This window comes from Cryptomeria japonica, chromosome 6 (assembly GCF_030272615.1).
Source record: "Cryptomeria japonica chromosome 6, Sugi_1.0, whole genome shotgun sequence".
Taxonomy (NCBI): domain Eukaryota; kingdom Viridiplantae; phylum Streptophyta; class Pinopsida; order Cupressales; family Cupressaceae; genus Cryptomeria; species Cryptomeria japonica.
Window position 1 is genome coordinate 244,508,285 of NC_081410.1, and position 26,630 is coordinate 244,534,914.

General features: G+C 37.3%; 1 protein-coding gene across 1 annotated transcript in view; it reads left to right on the plus strand.

The window, feature by feature from the left end:
- Positions 1 to 113: 113 nt before the first annotated feature.
- LOC131079755 (kinesin-like protein KIN-8B) overlaps positions 114 to 26,630 on the plus strand; it is a 97,573-nt gene continuing 71,056 nt past the window's right edge. Inside the window, exons 1-4 of the mRNA XM_058017789.2 lie at positions 114 to 1,577; positions 1,667 to 1,744; positions 1,856 to 1,972; positions 4,746 to 4,834. Coding sequence (XP_057873772.2) covers positions 1,527 to 1,577; positions 1,667 to 1,744; positions 1,856 to 1,972; positions 4,746 to 4,834 — 335 coding nt within the window. The 5' untranslated portion in view covers positions 114 to 1,526. The remainder of the gene's footprint in view (positions 1,578 to 1,666; positions 1,745 to 1,855; positions 1,973 to 4,745; positions 4,835 to 26,630) is intronic.

Genomic DNA, 26,630 nt, shown 5'->3' on the forward strand with positions numbered 1-26,630 from the left:
TTTCGTAGCTCGCATCAGAGTTGACGTGGGAAAATCCTGAGCGAGTTATGAAAATTTAAATGGTCCTCAACTTGGTTATGACACATGGAGGAAGCGGTGGACATATGGGGCCTGCTGCCGATTAATGAGTCTCCTTTGTGTCTCTTCCCCTGCGCCTGCACCATATGACCTCCCGCCACACATTTGTTTTTCCCGTTGCACTGCAGACACCCAGTAGAACTCGTGCTCATGCTACCTAATTCTTGTGCTTAAACTGTATTAATGTGGAACGACTGTAAAGCGGAGTTCTGGATTCTAAATTTAATGGACAGATTATAAAGAGGAGTTCTGGATTCTGTATTAATGGACAGATTATTCATTTATCTTTCAGTTTCGTAATGTCATCCGACACGTTTGGTGAGAAGTTGTTTTTGGAACTTAAAATGTATGATTTTGGCGCACTGATTTGCTCAGCAGATAAGTGGGTTTTGCGCGTTTTCGGGCATTTATAGACTACTTGCTCTCGTGCACTTTATTAAAAGCATTCGTTGCTGTTAGAGGAACAATTGAGTTGTTGTGATGATTTTTGTGAAGTTTCTGGGAAAATGTGTCTGCCACATTGTGCTATTTTTGGTAGAATATGGTGCCTCTTCCGGCTTTTAGTCCAGTAATGGGGGTTTATATTTGGTGGAAGTAATTTGACGCGTCCGTACAAGCAAATTGGTGCATTTTTGTGTTGGTTTTGGTGGAGCGGTTGATTTCTGCTATTGGTGGATGGAGATGTGATGAATGCTGACATGATTAGCTTGGATAACATAGGATTCAGGATCTTCCCTACTGGTATCTGCCGTGCATTGGTATAGCGGATTAGTTGCTCATTTTTGCTGTTTTCCGAGGGAAGTCTTGTGTGTGCTTGTGGCTAAATGGAGTAGTTTGGACAATTTTTTTGTGTGATGTGTGCTTTTGGAACCCGAATCTGCTGTATTTTGAAATAGTTGAGCAAAGCAGTGGATTCGTGCTCTTGCGAGATTCGGAGTCGAAGTGCAATTTAAGGCCAGCACATGAGTTTTTGCAAATTTTCTGTAACATTTGTGGAATGTAGTGGTGCTAAAGCGGTGGCTCAAGTAGAAAAGAAAAGAATGTAGGGGAGTAGAGCAACTCACACTTGCCAAGGTCGTGCAGGAGGCGCTGAAATTTGAGACTCGGGGGAAATATATGAAGAAAGATCCACCTGGAACGGTGGCTTAGGAGGAATATTTATCGACGGCATTAAGTCTTTTGACTTTTACCGGACGGAGAGTTTCTCGCGCCCAATTAGGCCTCCTTTTCCAACTACTAAGATGGCAGGTCCCTGATTGCAACGGTTGAAAATATAAACCACACTTTTTATAAAGTATAAAATTAACAAGCACGATCAAGGTCCTTTTCTTCTTGCTGATCTAGTTCTCTCACGAGATTAGATGTCCTGATTTTAAAGTTTCCAGCGATGATGATGTCTAGATTGGCATGGAGGTGATGTAGGCGAGATTCATACCGCTTTGTCTTGTATGATGCGTACTATCAGAGCTCCTGAATCTAAGCAAACGACCACATTACTGGTCAGCAGACCTTTTTATGATGACAGTTTTTTGTTTTCAAGTGGTTTTATACCTGTTTTAGACATTAATTCTCTGATCGGTTGACACAGGTGGCCGTTAAATGTCGGCCTCTAACAGCAAGAGAACAGAGCAAATGCCGGGAAATACTCAAGGTAGCTGATGAAAAGGTGAGGTGCATATTTTGAAATGTGCCAAATAATCCTCCTCATAAATTAGATTAAAGGATTTATGTCAGTTTTGTTTAGCATTTGGGGTTTGGTGTAATGTGGTGTTTACAGGTGGTGGTTGTTTCAGACCCGGAATCATCCAAGGATTACCTTGATCGTGTACAGAACAGAAGGAAGGACAAGATATATGCCTTTGATTTTGCCTTCGGGCCACAATTGACAAATCGAGTATGTGTCTTAAACCTTTCTCATTTACTAGAATTCACCTGCTCCGTCTTCTGCCCTCCCGTTGCTCACGTTTAAGTAACATTCAATTTTTTTTTTCTACCATCCCAGCCCCAGGGTTAGAGATTAGAGTGTATGCAGACTTTTATGGTAGTAATAATCTTTCATTCATTGAAAATTAGCTTGGCATTTGGTCATGTCATTCCATTTCAAACAAATAAGAGAATGTAGATGTTTTTCGGAAACTTTCAGTAAGATCCTTAATGCATTGTGAGATTTCATATGATTATTATCCAAAACACCGAGTGACATGCCAGTGGGAGGTCAGCTGTTTGAAACCTGGGCCCCCGTTTGTCCTCCTCTAGGCAGTTTAAGTTATCTGAGGCAGGGGGGGTTATAGAGGTAACTCTTTGCAAATTGAAGTCACTGATTCTCCTCTGAAACAAACAAAAAAACAGATTGTAGAATTAAGTGCTTTAAAGTTTCCAAACCCTGGTGAATTGTCAAGGTCTTGTTTGCTCACGCCTAAGCTTATTCGTTAGCCCAACCTAGGGGTACAAATTTTAAACAATATATAGAGTAAATGGGAAAGAAATGGCATGATGGGTTTACGCAAGGGGGGTTGGAGGTGGTGGGAATCGAAGACGCCAAATTGGTTCTTGGCTTGACTATGACTCAACAAACAACCTTGATATTTTACCTTTTACAATTTGCCAATTGCTTAGAGAGCCTCTTTTTGAGACATTTATGAGTATGCTGGTAGTTTATCTACAGTCTTTCAAGAATTATCCATATTTTTTCCAATTAGGAGAATCTTACATAACCATTCATACCCCTTTGCATTCTATCATTAATTTCGTATCGTTGTGCTTACACTGATTTGCATCTAGGTCCTTGCTACCATGAGTGAATCCTTAACTCACTGAAGTTCAGTTGCTTTACTAAAAACAATTGTAAGGTTTTAGATTATCACCACGGTCCTGTTGGATAGGCTTTTAATGAACCTAGGTTCCTTAATAATTAAATAATTTCACCAACTTTGAACCCTAAGACTTTGTGGGTTCCACCCCTTTTCAGTTACTTATGAAGGGACACTAGAGAGCATAGTCACAGGACTCGCTTGGACTCACCCAGACTTGATGAGTCCAGATGCAAGCTAAGCCTGCCGAGTCCTAGGGACTCTAGACTCGGAATCTCCGAGTTTGGTCAAGTCTTGGCAGACTTGCAGAGTTTGCAAGGCTCACAAGACTCGGTCAAGATTGGGGAGAAAAAAATTAAAAAAAGATTTAAGAAACAAAACAAAATTGTAAAGCGTTTCACTGACATTTTAGGTGCTTTTTTTAATAAAACTTACAACCTTTCAATGCTTGTTTAGTTTATGACATGCCCAATTAGTATTCTCCCCATGTTTGTCTTCAAGTCGAATCTCATTCTCTTCATCATTATATATACAAGAAATATAACATTTAAGTATAAGACACATTATACTGTAAGTTATATTTCATGTATATATTGGCAGAATGTTTGAGAATGGTTTCAAATCTCTAGAAGTTGTAATGTAGATTCTAGGTTTTATAAGATTTTATAAATTTTCACTTAGTCGAATTTCAGTAATCAGTAGGTTCCTATCAACGTTCTTTCGCTCTCTCTATCTCACTCTCTTCATCTCCCGTGAACTCTAGACCTATCTCTCTCCCTATCACTCTTCCTCTAGTCCCTTGATTCTGTTTGTAAAAATCAATGATTCATTCAACTTGATTCTGTTTGTAAAAATTTAAAAAACCTTTGTGAATCTTACAGGACACATAAGAAGGGTGACGGATCTTCATCCTTCCACTGTCTGTATTTTGGAGCCTTTGGGACTATGTGTAATGAATCTAAAAGCAAGCATCTTACAGTTTACCATGGTACAGAACTTAGAAAACCTTATTGACAAATGGACTTTTGTCCTTTATAACTATGGGCTAGTTTTCACAAAGTTCACAATGCAACTCATAACTATTGATGCTTATCTACCCTGTTTTATCATTTTACTGAATGCATTTCTAGAAATCATTTATGAGTTCTTTATATTGAGTTGAAGAGAGAGCATGGTACTAATACATATATTATATAAAATATGAAATATGAACAAATATAATCTTCAATTGTTTTTTTATTTAATATTCTTAGGAAGCAATATCGACTTTAGAGGATGCATTCATATTTTTAGTGTGCATCATTAATTGTATGTCTTATTATGTTGAACTGCCAATATTGGTTTATTCTCTCTCCTCTTCGTGGGTCAGCATTTTTAGTGCATAGTTCTTTTTATGTTTCTCTGCCATAGTTGGACTACTCTCGCTTTTTCATAATGACAATGGTAGTGTAATAGCTTAGGGATCTCATAGTATATGCTGTGAATTACGAATGCAATGTACCCATTTTATATAGGTATGGCTGCATCTTCTCTAACTAATAAATTATCTGCAAAAATTATCAAATTTTGATCCTTTGATTTTGGGCTTTAATTTGTTTATATTTCATGAGAGGGCGATAACTATCACTCGATTTTTGTTTTCACACATAAAAAATTGCCTGATTTGAGATCTTCTTTCTCTTTGTTGTTGAAAGTAGAATGCTCCATTTTAGACCTTTAAAATAAAAAGAAGTTAACAAGAAAATGGATACTGCATTTCATCTGTTAAATTGGTAGTCTCAAATTTGTAAACTGTGGATAATTGTATTAAGTTCTTTTTTAATTTGCAACCATATTCTTATCATGTTTAATTGTCAGGATGTGTACAAAACTACAATTTTGCCTATGATTGGTGGAGTCATTCAAGGCCTCAATGCCACTATATTTGCTTACGGAGCAACGGGAAGGTATCTTCTAGACTTTGTTGAGTTTATCTACAATGTGAGTTGAGACTTGAAACATCAGAATTTTGTCATGCCAGTTGCACATTCACTACCAACAAACAAACAAATCTGAGAAAGAAAAGTGAAATAAGTACAATTTTCTACCCTAGGCAATCATGACACCAGATGTACAATGAGTAAATTACTACACCTATTTTAAAAATTGTCACCTTAAAAAGCATCCTATGTTGTGTTTTGTATTTGTAGCTTGAAACATCAGAATTTTGTCATGCCAATTGCACATTCATTAGCAACAAACAAACAAATCTGAGAAAGAAAAGTGAAATAAGTACAGTTTTCCACCCTAGGAAATCATGACACCAGATATACAATGAGTAAATTACTATACCTATTTTAAAAATTGTCACCTTAAAAAGCATCCCTGTGTTGTGTTTGTATCTGTAGTAATTGCATTTTATTGGCATCTATCTAGAAACATTCACAATAGAAGATTGTGACCAAAATTGTCAATTTTTTAATTGTCTATGACAAGATTATCTAGGAATGCAGTGCTCATCAACTTTGAATAAAACTGAACATGGAACACCATGTGACATAGGCAATGTCATTGGCTATTTCAAGTTGGCCACATAATTGCAATCCAAAATAAATTTTAGACCTGGACATTAGCTGACCTTATACGTCCCACATAATCTTTATGTGAGGGCGCAAAGGTTTTTCAAAAACAAGTTAAAGCTCTTGGATATCAACTTGAGGCTCTCCAAAAGTTACATCCCAGGTTTGGTGGATGTGATCTAAATATACTCTCTATACCTTATATATTTGAATTCTCAATTTGGCAGATTCATTGCATGAGTTGTTAGTATTTTGCATGAAAATTGTTGATTGTAACCAGGTAGAATGCGGATTCCAATTGCCTTAAGGCAACATTGGAATCCGCCAAGGGCTAGGCCCTTCTCCTCTCACACGCTACTCTTAGGGCTGGGCCCTTCTCATCCCACATGCCACTCTTAGGGCTGGGCTCTATACATCACGCACTCCTTAACACCACGCTACTCCTCAATACCACGCTACGTGCAAGATAACATGCTTACATGAATAGGGACGACCCTATCTAATAAAGGGTTTCGGTTAAAGTGATGCAAATAAATTAAAGGTTATTAATTCATCATAAGCCGACTTGATTAGGAGTGGTTGCTCTCCTATAAATAAGACATATACCTCTCACAGTATCAATAATGCAGTTTCAAGTAAATGTGAAATATATCCTTCTTGGTTAGCGAACTCCTTTGCAAGCAGTAGATCACAGCGAACTTCATTCATAGGCAGCAGATTATCAGTTAGGTCACAGCGAACTCCATGTATGTGCTGATCTAATTGGTGACCACAGCGAACTCCATGTTGTGCAGATCTAATTGGTAATCACAGTGAACTCCATGTATGTGCAGCAGATCTAATTGGTGATCACAAGTTATCATCAAAGACAGGGATCTCCATTGAAGGCTCAAGCAAAGGACTGTGAACTAGTTGAAAGGTGCATGCACAGCAAGACAAGTTAGAAGGACTGTAAATCATGATCACTGCCAACAAACTAGGTGTGTAGTCTTCTATATCATCTTCCTTGTGACTGCAACTTCTATACTCCAGATAAGTGTGTAATTGTCAATTGAATCTAAAACCATAATCAGATCTGAGGATCTTTTCTGGCTGGGTTTTTCCTCCTAGGAGGTTTTCCCAGGGTAACTTTTTCTTGTCTCTTTTGCATTCATTTCTTACTATGCTTAAATCTGAAAACCAATAAATCTAATTAACCTAGTTAGAAACAAATTTTGATTTTCTGAGTTTCATCTAATCTGAAAGTACTAAAATTAACATGGTATCAGAGCTATAGGCTAGATCAACTTTCAATTTTCAGAATTAGTACTCCTTTATTTCCAGATTGTTGTCTCATTCACAGGTCAGGTTAATGGGGCTAGAAGTTGAAGATAGGCTTGATGGAAATATCAGAGATAGGTTCGTACTAACCAGCGATCAGATTTAATCATGTAATTTCAGTCTCTTGTCCTTTCCTTCTTTGATGACATGTTTGTAAATATAAGGATCTCTCAATAAGACGAATTTGATAACAATGAAAACATTAAATGTTAAATGAACGAATCTTCTATTTTAGTCCTTGTTGAACCAATTATTATAAGAGGATGCTTGGTTAATTAAGATTGTTGTTAAGGGCTTATTATTTTTGGTTGCAACTTTATGTACTGGTTAAGATCTGATTTAAATAAGAGTTGCAAATCTGATTGTGAAAGGGTGTGTCTCTTGCCAAAGAACATATATGATGAGGAGGTGTGACCTCTCCCTCATATGAGAGACATAAAGGAAAGAAATCAAAGCATCCAGTGATATCACCTCGGATCGGATTGGATCATAACTATTTTTAAGTTACAGGTAGTAACATCTTTGTTCTAGGTGGTATGCATGGGGATGTGCTTAGTGCATGCTTAATATATGATACCTAATAATGATCTTATGCAGAATTTAATAATAATATTAATATGGACTGCAATATGTATGACAGTTATACTTAATTTCATTCATAATACAGGACAAGTTAGTATACTTATAGCCTAATGCTTGTTACTACTGTCAGTATTTAAGAAAGTTGAGAATGGAGTTGTTTCCAAAGAGGGGCAGTCTAAATCCAATCAATAGGATGATTCCCAAGATAGGGTAAGGATTAGCATCCCGTAAACTTTGAGGGTATGGTCTCAAGATAGGGTAAGGGATTGGAACTGTAAACCTTGAGGGAGCCTATTGTATCTTGGTCTCTGAGCGCTTTGGTAACATAGCCATCCCCTTCTTCCTTAGAACTGAAGTAGTAACGTAGGTTGACTCTTGCATTAAGAATTATGGATGATAAAATTAATCATCTAGTATGATATAATTAAGTTCTCTAGTATGGTAAATGAACAATTTACTTATCAATAATTGATAAATTAATTGAAGTCATAAGTATTTTGAAATAGATTAAATTATGGTTAAAACAGACCTAAACCTAGTAGGGGAAATTTTGTGTACGTGCCTGTCTGTGACCTGATCAATTAAATACTAAAATCAAATATGGAAGTATGCCCACATTAAATATCTAGTGCTTAATTGTTCCAATGAGTGAGATCAAAACAAAGAAGAAAAGTTGAACTTCATATATTTGTAAAGACATTGCGAACTTGAATATTTCCTCTCTGTTTTGAACTTCGTTTAATTTTTGTGTGCCTTTATCTATGTGCGTAAGGGAAAATAAGCCAGTTACATAAGTATCGCTGCTAATTGAGTAAATGAAGTATTCATTAATGCCATAAATAAATGAGTTAGGAATTTATTGTTCAATGCTTGTATTTGCTGTTGGATATCTAGAGTTACATAAGTATCGCTGCTAATTGAGTAAATGAAGTATTCATTAATGCCATAAATAAATGAGTTAGGAATTTATTGTTCAATGCTTGTATTTGCTGTTGGATATCTAGAGGTTGATCTGAAATCCCTTATCAGAATTACCTTATTATATACTGTAGCTTACTAATTGCTATTGATTCATGGAAGTATAGGCTCTTACTATCATTGCTTGGTTAGTATCTTCATTGGTAAGTATATTTCTTGTAAACATTCTATTATTACTTCCTCACTTATGATCTGATTGAGTTTTGACTATCAATTGAATGATTCTATAATAGTTACATAAAACTGACTTTTCAGTTGAGTATTTACTATCATGAAGTGTGAAGTATGGTGATGTACAAGTTTTCAAGGTTATGTGTTACAGGCTGGCTCTTTTAATTTGTGTCATATAAGTATTGTCTCAGCATTCTATGGATCATTGGTTATACTGTTAAAAAGAACGCATCTAACTTATCATGAATGTTGTGATCCTCACCCAAGGTCATTTTTATATAACCTCATATAGTAGGTGATGTATGTCGAGGAGCAAGGCCTTACTGACATCAGAAATCCATAAGCTTGGATTGATGTGACTTCAGAGGGAGCTTTGAAGTAAGGCATAAGGATCTTCTCACTCAATTAGAAGAAGTTTGAAGATATGTCCTGATCATAATTGCACCATGGGTCCAATTCATAAAAGGTGAAGTTGGCATTTCCTATCCTTGTTTATGAATAATTATGATCTATGATGCTTGGCTATCAGTCTGATATTGAGGATTAAGAGGGAGCCCTATGACCTTCAATAAAACTCTTGGTATGAAAGAGTATTTGATAAGCCTAGGGTATTTGTATAGATTCTAACCTGTTCCTTAAAGTATTTGAAATGTTAATTCTGATGATCAAACTCTGACATAAAAATAGTCTCATGATTTAATATAAGAAAGAATTAGCTCAGAATTGAGATAGAAGATCTAAACCTAAAATGCATTACTTCTAGGTTAGAAGTGTGGCAAGGATCTAATGAAATTATTCTAAGTCAAGTTTTCTATTGTTGTGTCAAAATTATGGATTGTAAACTTATATGGAAACTAACTTGAAGAAGTTGAGTATGTTTGCAGCCAACTATGATCTTGCAAATTCATCTGAATAGAGGCAGGTTGATTGGCGAGTGCTTCAGCTAAGCATATTGTTGCAAGCAAGCATATTTTGATGTTTGCAAGACACAATTGATTATGGGCTGAAGTTGCTTAGGTTCAGATTGGTCAAGAAGTGTTACGAACAAGGAAAACACTTCAAGCATTCACCCGCTGCGATCTCTTGGACCTACAGGGACAGTCCTCAGTTGCATTAAGTATTACTGTAGTTAAATACATTGTTGCAAGTGTTGCATCAAGAGAAGCAGTGTGGTTTCTCAAAATTCTTGTTATGCTGTTTTGATTTATTATCAGAATTGTATAGTGATACCTGACAATTCAGTGTTTTATGGCAGGACAATCCTGTGTTGCAGATGTTCTCACCAAGTCTCTTGAAGCTTAAGATAGACTTGGAGCTATGGAGAACACCGCCTTGGTTGAGAGGGAGTCTCAACCTCTGTGATACATTGTGTTGTATCAACCACCCTCTGCGGACAATGTAAGGTGGTATTGTAAAATTCTCAGGGAGAAGTGTAATTGGTAACCATCCTCTGCGGGCAATGTAAGATGGTATTGTAATCTTCTCAAGGAGAAGTATAATTGTTAACCATCCTCTGCGGGCAATGTAAGATGGTAGAAAAAATCCTCTCCACCCTTTGCGGGCAATGTAAGGTGGATCCAGTCTATGCTTGTGTGCGAGTTGGAAGATTATGTTATGTAGTTCCATTCTATGCTTGTGTGCAAGATGGAAGACTAAAATATTTCGATTATGTTTATTCCATTCTTTGCTTGTGTGCAAGATGGAGGACTATGTTTTGATTCCATGCTTATGGAGAGCAATGATTATGTATCTCCACTCTATGATTGGGTGCAAGATGGAAGATTATGATGTTACATTCTTCTTTGGGAGAAGACTGAGGTAAAACAATGTATGATGGATATACGCGATTGATGGCATGGAAAGACTCCATGATGTGCATGAATAATTGTGCATGTACTCATGACTTGCAAGTGCGCATCCACTCTCCACAGGCAGTACAAGATGGATACTATGGGCTACTATTTGTGGCTACTTGTTGTGATCCTCTCTCAGGAATATTTGAAGTTGACAGCTAAGTTCAAATTACAATTTAAACATTGTATGTATTACTTAGGGTTGGGCCCTAATCTTGTAACCAGGTTGTAAGATTATCCTTCTCCCTAGTTAAGAGGGAGTGTTGATTGTAACCAGGTAGAATGCGGATTCCAATTGCCTTAAGGCAACATTGGAATCCGCCAAGGGCTAGGCCCTTCTCCTCTCACACGCTACTCTTAGGGCTGGGCCCTTCTCATCCCACATGCCACTCTTAGGGCTGGGCTCTATACATCACGCACTCCTTAACACCACGCTACTCCTCAATACCACGCTACGTGCAAGATAACATGCTTACATGAATAGGGCCGACCCTATCTAATAAAGGGTTTCGGTTAAAGTGATGCAAATAAATTAAAGGTTATTAATTCATCATAAGCCGACTTGATTAGGAGTGGTTGCTCTCCTATAAATAAGACATATACCTCTCACAGTATCAATAATGCAGTTTCAAGTAAATGCGAAATATATCCTTCTTGGTTAGCGAACTCCTTTGCAAGCAGTAGATCACAACGAACTTCATTCATAGGCAACAGATTATCAGTTAGGTCACAGCGAACTCCATGTATGTGCTGATCTAATTGGTGACCACAACGAACTCCATGTTGTGCAGATCTAATTGGTAATCACAGCGAACTCCATGTATGTGCAGATCTAATTGGTGATCACAGTGAACTCCATGTATGTGCAGCTGATCTAATTGGTGATCACAAGTTATCATCAAAGACAGGGATCTCCATTGAAGGCTCAAGCAAAGGACTGTGAACTAGTTGAAATGTGCATGCACAACAAGACAAGTTAGAAGGATTGCAAATCATGATCACTGCCAACAAACTAACTGTGTAGTGTTCTATATCATCTTCCTTGTGACTGCAACTTCTATACTCCAGATAAGTGTGTAATTGTCAATTGAATCTAAAACCATAATCAGATCTGAGGATCTTTTCTGGCTGGGTTTTTCCTCCTAGGAGGTTTTCCCAGGGTAACTTTGTCTTGTCTCTTTTGCATTCATTTCTTACTATGCTTAAATCTGAAAGCCAATAAATCTAATTAACCTAGTTAGAAACAAATTCTGATTTTCTGAGTTTCATCTAATCTGAAAGTACTAAAATTAACAAAAATGACAGCAAAAATTACAGATCAATTGAGTTTTATACTACATTTAATAATTAGGTTTAGACTTTAAATTACGGGAGTATGCACGCTTGTATATGAGGATTATCTCGATAAAGCTATCCCCATGCTTTCTATCATTTCACTAAAACTTTCATTGCGCTTTTAGAAAATTTGGTGGTTGATATATTCCAAAAACTAGGACATTTCGCATCCTTTTAATATTTTTGTTATAGCATGCCCTAAAATGAAATTGCACTGCAAAAATGAGGGATGTCACCCAAAATTATGATGTGTGGATGATTTACTTGTCCAATCATGTAAAATGGTCTACAATGCTTCATTCAAAATGCTGAATGTACAGACAGAGTTTGTTGATTAGGTGCATTAGACATCTGTTGTTATGCGTCTAATATTTCAAATCAGAGATGGGTGGATCTAGACAGTTTCCTCATATCAGAGCTGGTTCTTCTATCTACCCAAAGATAATTTATTCTCTCTTGAAAAATCACCGCGTATGCTAAGATTGCTAGAAGATCATATGGCGATTCCAAGGTTTCTTTAGTTAGGTCTTGACGCGTGGATAAGCTCAATGGGCATTGTGATTTGCTGGTAATACACAAAGGGACTTACGCTTGGATTGTTCAATTCACAATGAAGGTTTAGACAATGAAGCTCTATCATTCGGGACTTGGATCATGGAAAAAACTGAAAAGGAGACAAGGGTTTAGAAATTCTAATCTATTCCTGAGAATTCAAGAGACGATATTGATTAGGTGATCTCAATAACCACACTTGGCTTCGCCTTGCTTAGGATAGCTACACAAAGTGGGTGCAATCTTCAAAGGACGTGCTTATGATTTGGAAGTTAAACATGTACAAAGGAAAGCTCAGACTAACTTTGCACAGTGAATGAAAATCATCCATTCACCAAAAGTACGAGCGGAGATACACCATAAACCAATACTTATCAGATCTTTCATTCATTTAACATACATGAAATAAAATCTAGACTATTTGGTGGAAGAAATTGAAAACCTTGCTTAATCACTCAAACTATAGGGATTACAAAGCCTTAAGAGAAAGCACACATGTAATATATTATCTGGAAATGACCTTCATGCAACAATATTTCAAAAACCTCACACTCTCCAAATGAGAGGAGGCAACCTTATATAGGCATACAAAAGTTTTGAATGGCCGAGATCGAACAACGATCAAGGGCCCAGATTGAAAGATAAAACCTTAATTAGGGTTTCCCAAAACTAACTACCCCTTGACCAATGAGAAAAATATATTTGGGAACACTTGTTCTTCTTGCTAAATATGAACCAACAATGAAAATAGAAGGTTGTTGCATTGTGAAGTGTGCCCTCTAGAAGCTTCTGTGGATAAGTCAGGTTCATTGAACCTGGACATGTTGACTTGGAACAATCTGATTGGTTGGAAGATGACGAGATGCCACCTCAACGCATTGGATATCCTCTTGAATTCTCCAATTTGTGCAAAGAAATCATCTAAGTATGGAAATTTGTTTCTTCTTGTCACCATTTGATTCTGATTGGGAGCTTGTCTTTAATCTTTTAGGAGATGAAATCCTTCAAGAAGTTGTCCTGATTGCTTCCATAGGTTTGGGATTGTAGATGAAGTTCCCCAAGAAGTCTGAAATTCTTTTCTATATTTTCACCAAGTCTGAGAACTTTTCTCTCTTGTTATCTTGAAATTCTTTAAAGTGCCTTGAATCTGGAGAAGAATTCCTCTAGGCATTCGTCATAATAGCTCTTCCCATACTTAGCCAAATTTTGGCCATCTCTATGCTCAAACGAACCTTGTTCGTGGATTTGTCTTCAATTCTGAATTTGGCTTGAAACTCCATTTGTGTTTTCTGCGATGATCCCACCTTAGCTCTCATTCAAAACCCCTGCAAAACCAAAAGAAATTAAGTTAGAATCCTCATTTTGAGCTCGAATTTTGAAGGTTTGATGGCAAAGTGTGCTCTGATTCTCCACTTCCTCAACATTTTTAGCTTTCAACAAGCTGCGAACACTTAGAAATTTTAGAAACCCTTGAAAACTCAATCTGATTTGAAGGTTTGGGAGTGAAATTTGTCTTTGATTAATTAAAAAAAAGAATAACTTAGTCCCAAAATCTGTGAAATAAATGTTGAAATCAGATTGAAATTTTGGAAAATATGTGAAAATCAGACTAAGTCCCTGAAAATCTCCTCCAAAATTTTGAAAAGTGGATTGAAAACCACCGAAGATGCCTTGAATTCTTGATCAAAAGGTAAGGAAACAAACTAGAATACCCCTGTCACCTTGGGAAATAGATGAAAACCCTTGTTTGCCTTCTCTTCAATGCCTTAGAAAATTTTCAAACTGCTCTAGAGGCTCTGAAAATGCTTTGGAAAACCTGAAATAACAAGTGTCTTGTTCTCCAATTTCAAACTGCTTGAATGAGAGAAATGAATGAATGATTCGCTATAAGTATAAACTCCAAAGAGTTCAATTTCTGCATTTAGAAACACGATTCATCCTTCCCAAATCGAACTTATCTTGTTTCTATTCTCGTGATCTTATTTCTTTATCAATTTTAGTTCTTTGAGAAAGTTTCTATTTTTGATTTCAGTTGAGTTTAGTCACTTGGGAAAGTTCTGATTTCGAATCAAGTCTGAGTTCAGTTCAATAAGAAAGTTTCTATTTGGAGATTGATTTGAAAAAACTTTCTTCTTTCCTTTAGCAGATTTTGAAACTTTATTTCTTGAATTCTTTGTTCGAACTTAAATACTTGATAGCTGGGTGGATTTTGTGAAGTTTTTTTCTATTTGCACTTGAGGTAGGGCGGACTTCACTGATTTCATGACTTCTTATCACCTCCATGGCAGACTTTGCCACATTCATGACCCATCTCTTTGGGCGGCGTTGAGGAGACTTGTGCACCATTCTTGTTATTGCTTCACACCCCAAGGCGGACTGTGTGATAGTCAAGAACCAAGGTGAGGGCAGACTTCATTAACCTCATGCACCTTACATTCAACCAAGGGCAGACTTCATCCATCTTAGCCACCAAGGAGGGTGGACATGGTGAAGTTCATGCTCATATCTTAGGCAGATTTCATCATTTCCTTGCACCATTCACAAGTTACTTCTTACATTCTTGGGCGGACTTTATCAAAGTTGTCCACATTTCACTTAATCAAGGGTGGACTTCTCCACACTTAGGAACTGCTGGTTGCAAGGTAGGACGGACTTGCTAGCTGTTAGGAACCTTGACACATGATTCAGGGTGGACTTGGTGAAGAATGTGCACCACTTATTATTTCTCTAGGGTGGACTTCATCTCTTCCATGCACATTGTTAATGCATTAGTAGCTTCTGCAAGATAAGATTTTCCTAACTCGTTAATCTCCTCCATTCTGTTTTGGTTTACTCATCTATGCTATTAGATTATCTGATTTATGCTTTCCGAACTGAATATGTTTATCAGATTGTAACTTTGATCTTGATTATGATATTGATATTGGATAAAGATGGTTTAGATCGATGACCTGCTTAACATAGTTAAGCGTCGATCTAAATGCTATTAGTTATCGGGCTTGTTTGCGTTGACACCGATTCATTATCGGGTGTGTTTATATCGATCTGTTATCATTTGCTTTGACACCGATTCATTATCGGGTGTGTTTATATCGATCTGTTATCATTTACAATGGCACGGATTAAGTTATTATAAACACTGAGTGAATCGGTAGACAGTCACGACCAAGTGACATCTTGGTCGGACATGTCTAAAAGACATGTCCGATCAAGGTGCCACTTGATCGTGACTGCTTTACTATATATACATCATTCAAAAGAAAAGGAATGACATTGAAATCGATACATGTTTATCCTCCTTACCTGCAGAAAAGAAAGACGATAATATTATTGTCATAGCAATAATACCAAAATCTTAAATACACCATCTAGCATATAACTTGTTCATTAAATTGGAAATTGCAATAACATTTACATGGTATCAGAGCCACGTTGATCGAACTTGAGGCTATTCAATTTTGTGAATAATTTAAGAACAAGGTTATATACTACATCACATTTCTCCAATGGCCAGCGCTATCAGATTCGAAGACAGACTCGGAGGTGGCGATGATTTTTCAGCCTGGAAGTTCAGAATCTAGATGATCTTAAAAGAGAACAAAGTAGATTCATTTGTTCAAACTAAAAATGACCAACCTGAAAATGAACCTGACGAAACAGCACGGATTGAGGGAAATGAAAAGGCCATAAAAATAATAGCTGATGGGGTGAGAAACAACATAATGCCCATCATAAGAAAACATTAGACAACCTATAAAATGTTCAAAGCACTTGAAAGCACATTTGAGATATCAAATGCAAGTCGAATTCTGGCATTAAAACGAGAAATAAATCATATCACCATGAACAAGGGGAGACAATCAACGCCTACTTTATGCGGATATCAATTCTAAGAGATGAACTAGCAACTCTGGATTATGAGATCCAAAGCAAAGAGTTAATACCAAAGTTACCCCGAGTTTCCGGGACGGGGACGGTAGGGGACGGCGGGACGCGTTTCCGGGACGGCAAATTTTTTTGCCAAATTTGGGGACGGCAAAGGGGACGGCTATTAAAATATAGGAAATATTTAAAATATATAGGAAAATTTCAAAATTCTAAATGTTCATATGAAAACATGGATAAAGCATGCATACATACATTATATTCATATGAAAACAATAAAACATGGAAATGGCATGTGTATGATACTATGAAAAGTTGAAGACATTTTAGAATGTAAATTCTGAACATACAACATTGTTAATACTCAATAGACAATATGCAATTATGCATTCATAAATCAGAATTTCAATTCATTCACATTGTCAATATGCATATCATAATAGATATTAAAGAAATAACATACAAAATGTCAAAACAAAGAGGTTAAATTTTCCCTACTTCTATCGACGCGGTTTCCCCCCATATTTTTCAACGGGGGTTTGGGGGCAGTGCCCCCAAGGTGGGGTCAAGGGGCAGCGCCCCTTGCGCGCTCCCTGTCGCGATACAGGGCGGGGTCGAGGGGCAGCGCCCCGCGAGGCCAAAAAAACTTATTCTTTCATAAAGGTGTTGGGTGTTATTTTTCTATTAACTCGTCGAGTTTGGCGATTTTTGGGCGATTTTCTAATCTCTGTGTCAAAATGCCCAAAGGCTGCACTGCTGCCATATAGTTTCATTGTCAAAATTATGAATTAAATTAATGTTATCTTTTAATTTTTTTATTTTTACTAACAATTTGAATTAATAAGGGGCCTATATTAGAAAATTTTTTAAAAAATTTGAAAATACAACTTTTTTTAGTTTTTTAATATTTATTAATGGCCTTAGATAAGGGGGACGTCTAGCCGTCCCCGGGACGGATTGGGGACGTCCCAGCCGTCCCCAGCCGTCCTCGGGACGTACGGACGTCCCCCAAGGCTAGGGCAGGCGTCCCCCCGTTTCGGGGACGTCCCCTAAAAATATAGGGCAATTTGGGGACGGGGGGAAACGTCCCCTGGCCGTCCCCAAGTCCCCGAAACGTCCCCGAGACGGGGACGGGGGTTTTCAGGTCGGGGACGCGTCCTCGGGTAACTCTGGTTAATACTCATTGCTCTAGATGGGTTGCCTAGTGGATGGAGTACATTCGTCCAAGGCATCAGTGCAAGGTCCAAGTATCCTAAGTTTGAAAGATTAAGGGACAATTGTCTCCAAGAAGAATCAAGATTGAACAAGATGGGAATAAAACAAAAGAACATAGACGAAGACCTTCAAGTTCTAAATACTAACACAAATAAAACAACATTTAGGAAGAGGAAGGGTCATCAAGGTAAGAACACTTCAAAGAGAGACCTATCACATATTCAATGCTATAGGTGCAATAAGTTCAAACACTTTGTTGCAAAATGTCCAGAGAGAGCCAAACAAGCCACATTTGCCATAGTAGGAAAATCTAAAAGAGAAGATGACTCCCATAACTATGTCCTCTACTCAGCACTTACAAGCCATGCATCAAATAAATCTAACTCCTGGGTGATCGACAGTGGCTCATCCAGACACATTACAGGGTTTAGAGAAGTGCTAGACTCCATGACAGAGGATAATGATGAGGAAGTAACCATCGGAGATGATTCCTCACATCCAGTTAGAGGAATTGGTTCTTGCACCATCAAACTGAAGACATGCATATCATTGCAACTCGAAGGAGTACTATATGTCCCCGACATCAAGAGAAATCTAGTCTCCATATCAGCCCTAGAAGATAACGGATATAGAGTAACCTTCATGGAGAACAAGGTGTTGGCTTGGCCAAGAAAATCTTCCATCAAGAAAGCTAAAGTCATTGGTCAAAGACAAGGCTATTTGTATGAGCTGTGCACAGAGCCCAACCTAGCCCTAATTCATGAAGCAACAAATGCAAATGAGGTCTGGCATAGAAGACTAGGCCACCTGAATTATAGAGCTTTATCATCTATGGGAAACCTTGTCACAGGTTTACCTAAGTTGCAGCAATATCATTCAAAGGCATGCAAGGGATGTGCCCTAGGTGAAAATATCAAGGGTGCCTTCCATAATAGTACTAGGAAGACAAACAAAGTTTTAGAGTTAGTTCATTCTGATGTATGTGGACCAATGTCCGTTCCCTCTCTAGGAGGATGTTTGTATTATGTAATATTTGTTGATGACTACTCTAGGAAAACTAGGATCTACTTTCTGAAGTGTAAAGAATCAGAAGAGATCCTTAGTAGGTTTAAAGAGTTTAAATCACTGACGGAGAACCACTCAGGAAATAAAATTAAAATCCTAAGGATTGATAATGGGGGGGAATACACATCAGAATTATTTAAAGATTTTTGTAAAAACTCAGGGATTAAGAGGGAGCTAACAATACCTTAGAATCCTCAACAAAATGGGGTAGCTGAGAGGAAAAATAGGACAATTGTAGAAGCTGCCAAAGCCATGATTCTTGATCAGAATCTAAATATCAATCTTTGGGCAGAAGCAACTAACACTGCTGTGTATATACAAAACAGATGTCCTCACTCACATCTTGAAGATAAAACTCTTGAAGAAGTATTTACCAAACTAAAGCCAAATATCAACCACCTTAGGATATTTGGGTGTCCTGTCTATATACATGTACCTAAAGAGAAAAGGCTAAAACTAGAACCTTCTGGAAAAAGAGGAATACTTGTAGGATATAGTGAAACATCCAAGGCCTATAGAATATATATACATGGTCAGAGAAATATTCAACTTAGTAGGGATGTAATCTTTGAAGAAGATTTAGCTTTCAAAAGAGCCCTAAGTACAATAGAGCCTGAAAACTATATCCCCACTCCTAACATAGAAGAAGATCCTACTCCTGAGCTTTAGAGGGAGAATCTTGAGGAAACTATAGGTGAAACTCCAATCCTACCTAGAGAAAACCTCAAGAAAAGACCTCTATGGGCCACCAAGACTGTAGCAGAAGCTCAGAAGTTTGTTGCTCCTTCAGGAACCTTCAGGGAAAGCAAAAGACCTAATAAATTCACTAGCTATGTTGCTCTTTTGAATGATTTCTCTAAAGCTGAACCAAACAATGTATCCGATGCACTTAAACATCAAGTATGGAAGGATGCCATGTCTGAAGAGTATCAGTTCATTATGAAGAATGATGTTTGGGAGATCGTTCCTAGGCCTACTAAGAAATCAATTGTTTCATCAAAATGGCTGTTTAAAATCAAACATGCTGTAGATGATAGTATTGAAAAGCACAAGGCCAGATTTTGAGCTAGAGGGTTCTCTCAAAGGGAAGGAATAGACTATGAAGAAACCTTTGCACCTGTGGCCAGATATACTTCAGTAAGAACATTACTAGCCATTGCAGTAGCAAAGGGGTGGAAGGTGCACCAGATGGATGTTAAAACAACATTTCTTAATGGTGAGATCTCAGAAGAAGTCTACCTAGAGCAACCTGAAGGATTTGAAATTCAGGGTGCAGAGTCTCATGTGTGCAGACTCAAGAAAGCTCTCTATGGGCTTAAACAGGCTCCCAGGGCCTGGTATGAAAGAATTGACACCTATCTCTCTACACTAGGCTTCTCTAAAAATGATGCAGATCCAAATCTCTACTACAAACAAAATAAAGGTGATATGTTAATATTGCTTCTATATGTTGATGACTTACTAATCACAGAAGAAGATCACCTCATAAATCAATGTAAGAAAGATTTATCTAAAGAATTTGATATGAAGGACTTGGGACTCCTTCATTACTTCCTAGGTTTGGAAATATGACAAAATTCTGAAAATATTATACTAAACCAGGGAAAGTATACCTTGGACATTTTGAAGAGATTCGTAATGCATAACTGCAAACCTATGACCTCTCCCATGGAAACAAATTTACATAAACTTAAGGAAGCATCAGTAGAGTCACAATCCACTGACCCTACTCTTTACAGACAGATGATTGGGTCTCTCATGTATCTAGTGATTACAAGGCCAGATATCTGTTATGTAGTCAATGCCTTAAGTCAGTTTATGTGTGAGCCTAAGGAAATCCACTTGATTGCAGTGAAACACATTATGAGATACTTACAAGGTACTCTAAACCTTGGTCTCAAATATGAGAAAGTCGATCTAGACCTACATGGATTTACAGACTCAGATTGGGCTGGGAGTGTGATTGACAGGAAAAGCACTTCAGGGTGTTGCTTCAGTTTAGGATCAACTATGATTTCTTGGATCAACAAAAAACAGTCTTCTGTAGCACAGAGTTCCACCGAGGCCAAGTACATTGCAGCTTCCATGGCTGCTCGAGAGGCAGTATGGCTTAGGAAGTTGCTTGTGGGACTATTTGGTGAACCCATGAAACCCACTGTCATTCACTGTGACAACCAGAGCTGCATAAAGCTTTCTATAAATCCAGTATTTCATGACAGATCTAAGCATATTGAGATTCCATACCATTATGTAGGAGACATGGTAGACAAAAATGTGATCAAATTGGAATATGTTAGTACAGGAGATCAAACTGCAGATATTCTGACCAAACCACTTTCTAGAGTGAAGGTTGATCACTTCATAAAAGGTTTAGGTATGATAGAAAGGTAATCTGCTTTGTAAATAAGATGTTTAATGTGTAAACTTCTTTTGTCATGTTGAGACATTCTGGGTTTCACCCCCTGTGTTCATATCTAAGAGGTGACGATCTCTCAGCTTATGAACACTTGTATGTAGACATCATAAGGTGATGATCTTATGATTCTCTAAACCAGTTATCATGTTGGATCTCTGGTATGTCATGGATGTGCCATGATGGTGTTGTGATAAAACATTTGTATAAAATGTTTGTGCACATATCACAACCTGGATAAGATGAGAATCTAACCATCCTCATATGTTTATCCTTAGTATTGCGTGTTTAGGCAATACTGATATTACGTGTTTAGGTGATATCTTGTCATAATGAAATGATGAATCTTTTATATCACATGGTTAGGTGATACTCTATGTCACATGCTTAGAGTGATGTTTAATATTTGTATATTATGTCCTGATGATACTTCATATCATATGTATAGATGATATATATTCTTGGAGACTGACATTATGGAAAAAGAAATGTGATGTAGGTTACTTTATCTATCTTCCAAAGCTAAGAGGGAGTGTTAATGCATTAGTAGCTTCTGCAAGATAAGATTTTCCTAACTCGTTAATCTCCTCCATTCTGTTTTGGTTTACTCATCTATGCTATTAGATTATCTGATTTATGCTTTCCGAACTGAATATGTTTATCAGACTGTAACTTTGATCTTGATTATGATATTGATATTGGATAAAGATGGTTTAGATCGACGACTTGCTTAACATAGTTAAGCGTCGATCTAAATGCTATTAGTTATCGGGCTTGTTTGCTTTGACACCGATTCATTATCAGGTGTGTTTATATCGATCTGTTTTCATTTGCTTTGACATCGATTCATTATCGGGTGTGTTTATATCGATCTGTTATCATTTACAATGGCACCGATTAAGTTATCATAAACACCGAGTGAATCGGTAGACAATCACGACCAAGTGACATCTTGGTCGGACATGTCTAAAAGACATGTCCGATCAAGGTGCCACTTGATCGTGACTGCTTTACTATATATACATCATTCAAAAGAAAAAGAATGACATTGAAATCGATACATGTTCATCCTCCTTACCTGCAGAAAAGAAAGACGATAATATTATTGTCATAGTAATAATACCAAAATCTTAAATACACCATCTAGCATATAACTTGTTCATTAAATTGGAAATTGCAATAACATTTACACACACCACATTCCCTAGGGCAGACTTCTTCACACTTGGGAACCATATGCTCATGACCTTAGGCGGACTTCATCTCAACTTGTGTTCTTTCCCCATCATCTATAGGGCGGACTTGGCCTGATGTATGACCCTTTGGAGGGTGGACTTCAACATCTGCCTGCACTTTCAACTTCATGATAGGGAGGACTTCAGCTTATTGGTGACATCTCACAAGCCAAGGCGAACTTTATCATCTTCATGACACAAAACCTTAACCAAGGGCGAACTTTATCATTTTCTTGAACCATGGTGGGGGCAGAGTTGGATCCTCTTCAGGAACCCTCATGCTACTTCCATACCCTTGGGCGGACTTGAGAAACTTCATGGCTCAACTCCAAGGCGGACTTCACCAACTTTGTGATCCACTTTCATGACTTCCAAGGCGGACTTTGTGAAGATTGTGCACCAACTCATGGCGGACTTTGCCAACTTCAGAAACCAAGACAAGGGCGAACTTCGTGAACTTCATAACCCATTGCTTCATTTTCAAGGCGGATTTCACCAAAATCAGGAACCAAGGAGGGGCAACTTCATGAATTTCAGGAACCACATGATCAAAACTTGAAATTTCCATAACTTGTGCAATTTTTGTTAGATCATCTTGAAATTTGAAAACCACCTCCCATTTATCCATCAAATTCCTCAAGATCCCTAAAATTTAGGAACTTAGCTTTTTTGAACAAAACTTGATTTTCAAAGGAATTTTTTGATCATTTTCAATGTAATTCAAAGCCGATATTGCAAACCCTAGATCTACTTTCTGAAAATAGAAAAAGCAAGGTTCCCTAAAATATAGGAAAAACTTTCTAAAAATAGCTATTTTGGGGATTGTTCTCAAAATGCAAAAAACGAAACTTTCTAAAAAATAGGAGAAAGCAAAAAGCAAAACTTTCCAAAAATAGAAAGTTGTTTAAATTAGCTCAAATCAATTGCGATCTTCGTCCTTTGGGCTTTCTAGACACAATGACGATGTCTAGACTCTGTTCTAACCATGGCTTGCACACACTGACTCATAATGTTCAAAACTCAGGTCGCTCAAAACCGACAAACTTGACAATACTGATGCAGGAAGGTCACAAGGCTCTAACAAAAACCCTAGAAAGTAGGAAAAAGGGAGGGTCCCCATTTGCAATGGGGTGGTGTGTGAAAAAGGTCACAACAATACCACATTCTTATTTCAAGTCTTGGGATGCTTCCTTTTGTATCCTCCTAAGAACTTAACCATGTAACTTGGTTTGACCATCCGTTTGTGGATAGAAAGCCATTGACCTCGTCAGTTTTGTAGCTATCTTTTCTCACAATGTATTCCCAGCAATTCTCCACAAAGTGGGAGTCTATCTAATACAATGGAATTTGACAATCCAAAGTATATCCATATATTAGTAAAAAATAATTCAGCTACCTTATATGATTTAAGGGTCTTTTTAGAGAAAGTACACACATCCAGTGTTACAACTTACAAGACTCTGCTGGACTCAGCTAAACTCTGCTAGTCGAGAGGTGAGTCACCAATGCAGAGTCTTTGGGACTCTAGATTCGGACTCGCAGAGTCTGGCAGAGTCTTGGCAGACTTGCCGAGTCCCAAGCCTAGGACTCTGCTGCCCACTCAAGGTAAAAAGTAACAAAATTTAAAAAAAAAAGCACTTTGACGATTTTTTTTATTGTTGGTTGTATGAACTCTTCCCTATCTGCCATTATATTGCTGTTCAGTGGTATTGAAGACATTGGCTGGGTGTGAACCTGCAAATTGCAAGGAAGAGTGATCAGGAAGTTTGTGTAGCAGTAGGGTCGTGGGAGCCAAGGAGCATTATTCATATTGCTGAGGATTATTAGTTGAGGGTTTAATGTATTCTACTATTCTCAGATATATATATATTGGTCAATGGTATTGTCATGACTGTAATCAGTCTCCAGTCTGCTGCGACTTATATCAAGTCAGAGATTTGTGTGCTTTGTTATGTGTGTGATCTACCTATATGTGCACATTATCCTGAATTTCAAAGGTGCTGCTGTAAACATTGATTTTCAACATCCTAACCTGGAACAAACACCCTGTTTTGGTCATCTACTGTGAAAAGATATTACTGATGCATTTGTTGTCTGATTTATCTTCATATTAAGGGCAGAAAATAGTATTTTTCAATCTGTGCTTTGAATAGCAGTGTGTTAAAAGGGATTATTGTTACTTCTGCTCATTGTATTTCTATTATTGTTGAAATTAAGGCATCTTTGTTATGACAGCAGTCACTGTAGTTGGCATTTAGTAAATCATTGCTGTTAATAACATTTCATATATGAATGCCCAAGTGTGATAGTGAATTTGAATTCGGACTTTGCAATGAACACACTATAGACTGGTAAACCAGCAAAAAAACCTATCATGCAAGCCATTTGACGAAATTACCAGCAGTAGGGTAGTTGGAAAGTGAAACAAAGTGCATCAAATAGGGTGGCCTCTTACAATGGTATTATAGCTGGTGAACCTGCCAGCCTGTGGAGTTGAGTGTTGAACTTGAGTTGCAAGACAATTTGGAAAGCATTTAAACTTAGTAGATGGAGAACATTGGTTCTTTCTTAAAAAATTTCAATTATTCATTTGTGTGTATAGGTGAGGAACTTACATAAAGAGGATGAAGTGGGAAATTAGCTCTTTATATTTGAAATAGAATTGGAGTTCGTGCAATTTCCAAATCTGTCTAATGTGTTATTTCCTTCAGCTTAATTTGCGTTTATACTTATGTGATCAATTTATGGTTGTGTATGTGTTCAAACTTCAAAGTAACCTCTATTTCATTAGATTATTGTGTCTTTATGGTTTATTTACTAAAGGGTGCATGAAAGAAGTTTTAAATCCTTAGAAGACTCTAAATTTCTTGGGTTTTTTCAATTTGCTGTCTGGGCGCTGAGTCCAAGTAAAAAATCAGCTTGCCGAGTCCAAGGTGAGTCCGAGTCTTGTAACACCACACATCTTTCTCAATGGGTCCATTACTACAAATGAAGTTGTGCCATCTCATGGATATGGGTAATCTTCCCACAAAATTCCATCAAGATACTCTTCCAAGTTCCATGGTCTAGAAGGAACCAATAAAGACATGCACGTATTCAACTTCCTATTGCTAGGCTTGTTTATGCTACACAAGAAATGGCCCCATATGAACTTTGAAACTTAATTCGCATATTTGGACAATTACACGTATCTCTGAAGATTTGTAACTGTTATTATGATCTCAAAGGGATCGGCAACTTGTGAAATGTGAGCCTCTTTCATTACTGGAATTGTCTTTTCTTTTTGCACCCAGATCTTGGAGTTAATAATGTTCTTGAGGCCCAATCCCTGCTGTTTTTGGCTTTATAACATGCTGAAATCATCCTAACATTGCATTATGTTCATATGCTTTCATGTAAGTTATTGCACAAAAGGATCAAGTTGAGTTAGTGTACTTAATGCTGAAATCAAAGGAGTTCAAGACAGCATGTCAGCCTATTTAATATTTATTGTTCATTTGTCTCATGTGTTTAATAACCAAATGAAAGATCGTATGAAACCCATTCATTTATAGCTCCGCTCCTTGCTTGTTACAACTTTGATTGAGCTTACATATATTGAAGAGGTTGATGATCCATATGCACTGTGATTTCCAGTTTCCTTACACATCAAATAATGCTTCTATTTATTTATGACGTGCACAAGAGCATACAATTCTTAATCATAAGTTCAATAACACAAAACAAAACTATGAAATAATAGAATGATAACACATGAGCTTACATCCTTGGAGTAGGAAAGCCCCCATGTTATATTCACCAACATTTGTTTCTCCCTCCAAAGGTTGCTGAAAGTTAGGTAAAAGTCCATAATTTGCCAATTCACTGAATACTCACATGATATTCCACCAGGCGAGTATTTGAAAGTTTTACTTGTGGGTTTTTGAATGCTGAGTTTTTTGCAAGTACTTGCCAACTATTCAGTGAGTTTGATTACTTCACTTGGTGTGCCAACAACATGAAAGAAAATGTGGGTTAAAATCTTCATAACTTTTTTTTTGCTTCATAAGGTTTTTTTTTTTGCCTTTTAAAAAATTATGAAAATGGTGTGCACCATGAAGGCTCCACCCTTTGATCCCATCGGGGACATTGCTCCCAAACCCTCACCAAACTCATTTGATACATGGTGTAGCTATATTTTGCATAAAACTTATGTTCTTTTAAAAAAATTAAGTTTTTTTTAAAGTTACCAACTTGGAAATTTTTGGCTTGCCAAGTACGCTTCAAGTACAAGTCTACGAACTATAGTTAAAACCAATACAAGCTCATTGATATTCTTCTTTCTAAAGTCATCAAATGATTTTGGCTGATTCTTACCCCAAGTATAAGACATACTACCCACTATAACATATAGAGGTGCTACTATGGAAAATATAAATGATAAAATTTCCTCAAGTATTGGATTGCGCTCACAAAACTCCTTGTTTCACTCACATTGGAAGGTTTGTATTAGTTGATGTTTGCCTTGGCCCTCAAATTTTCCCTAAAAAAAATGAAATAGTCTTTCTACAAGCAAATTCTTAAGCTAGATAAGTGATTGT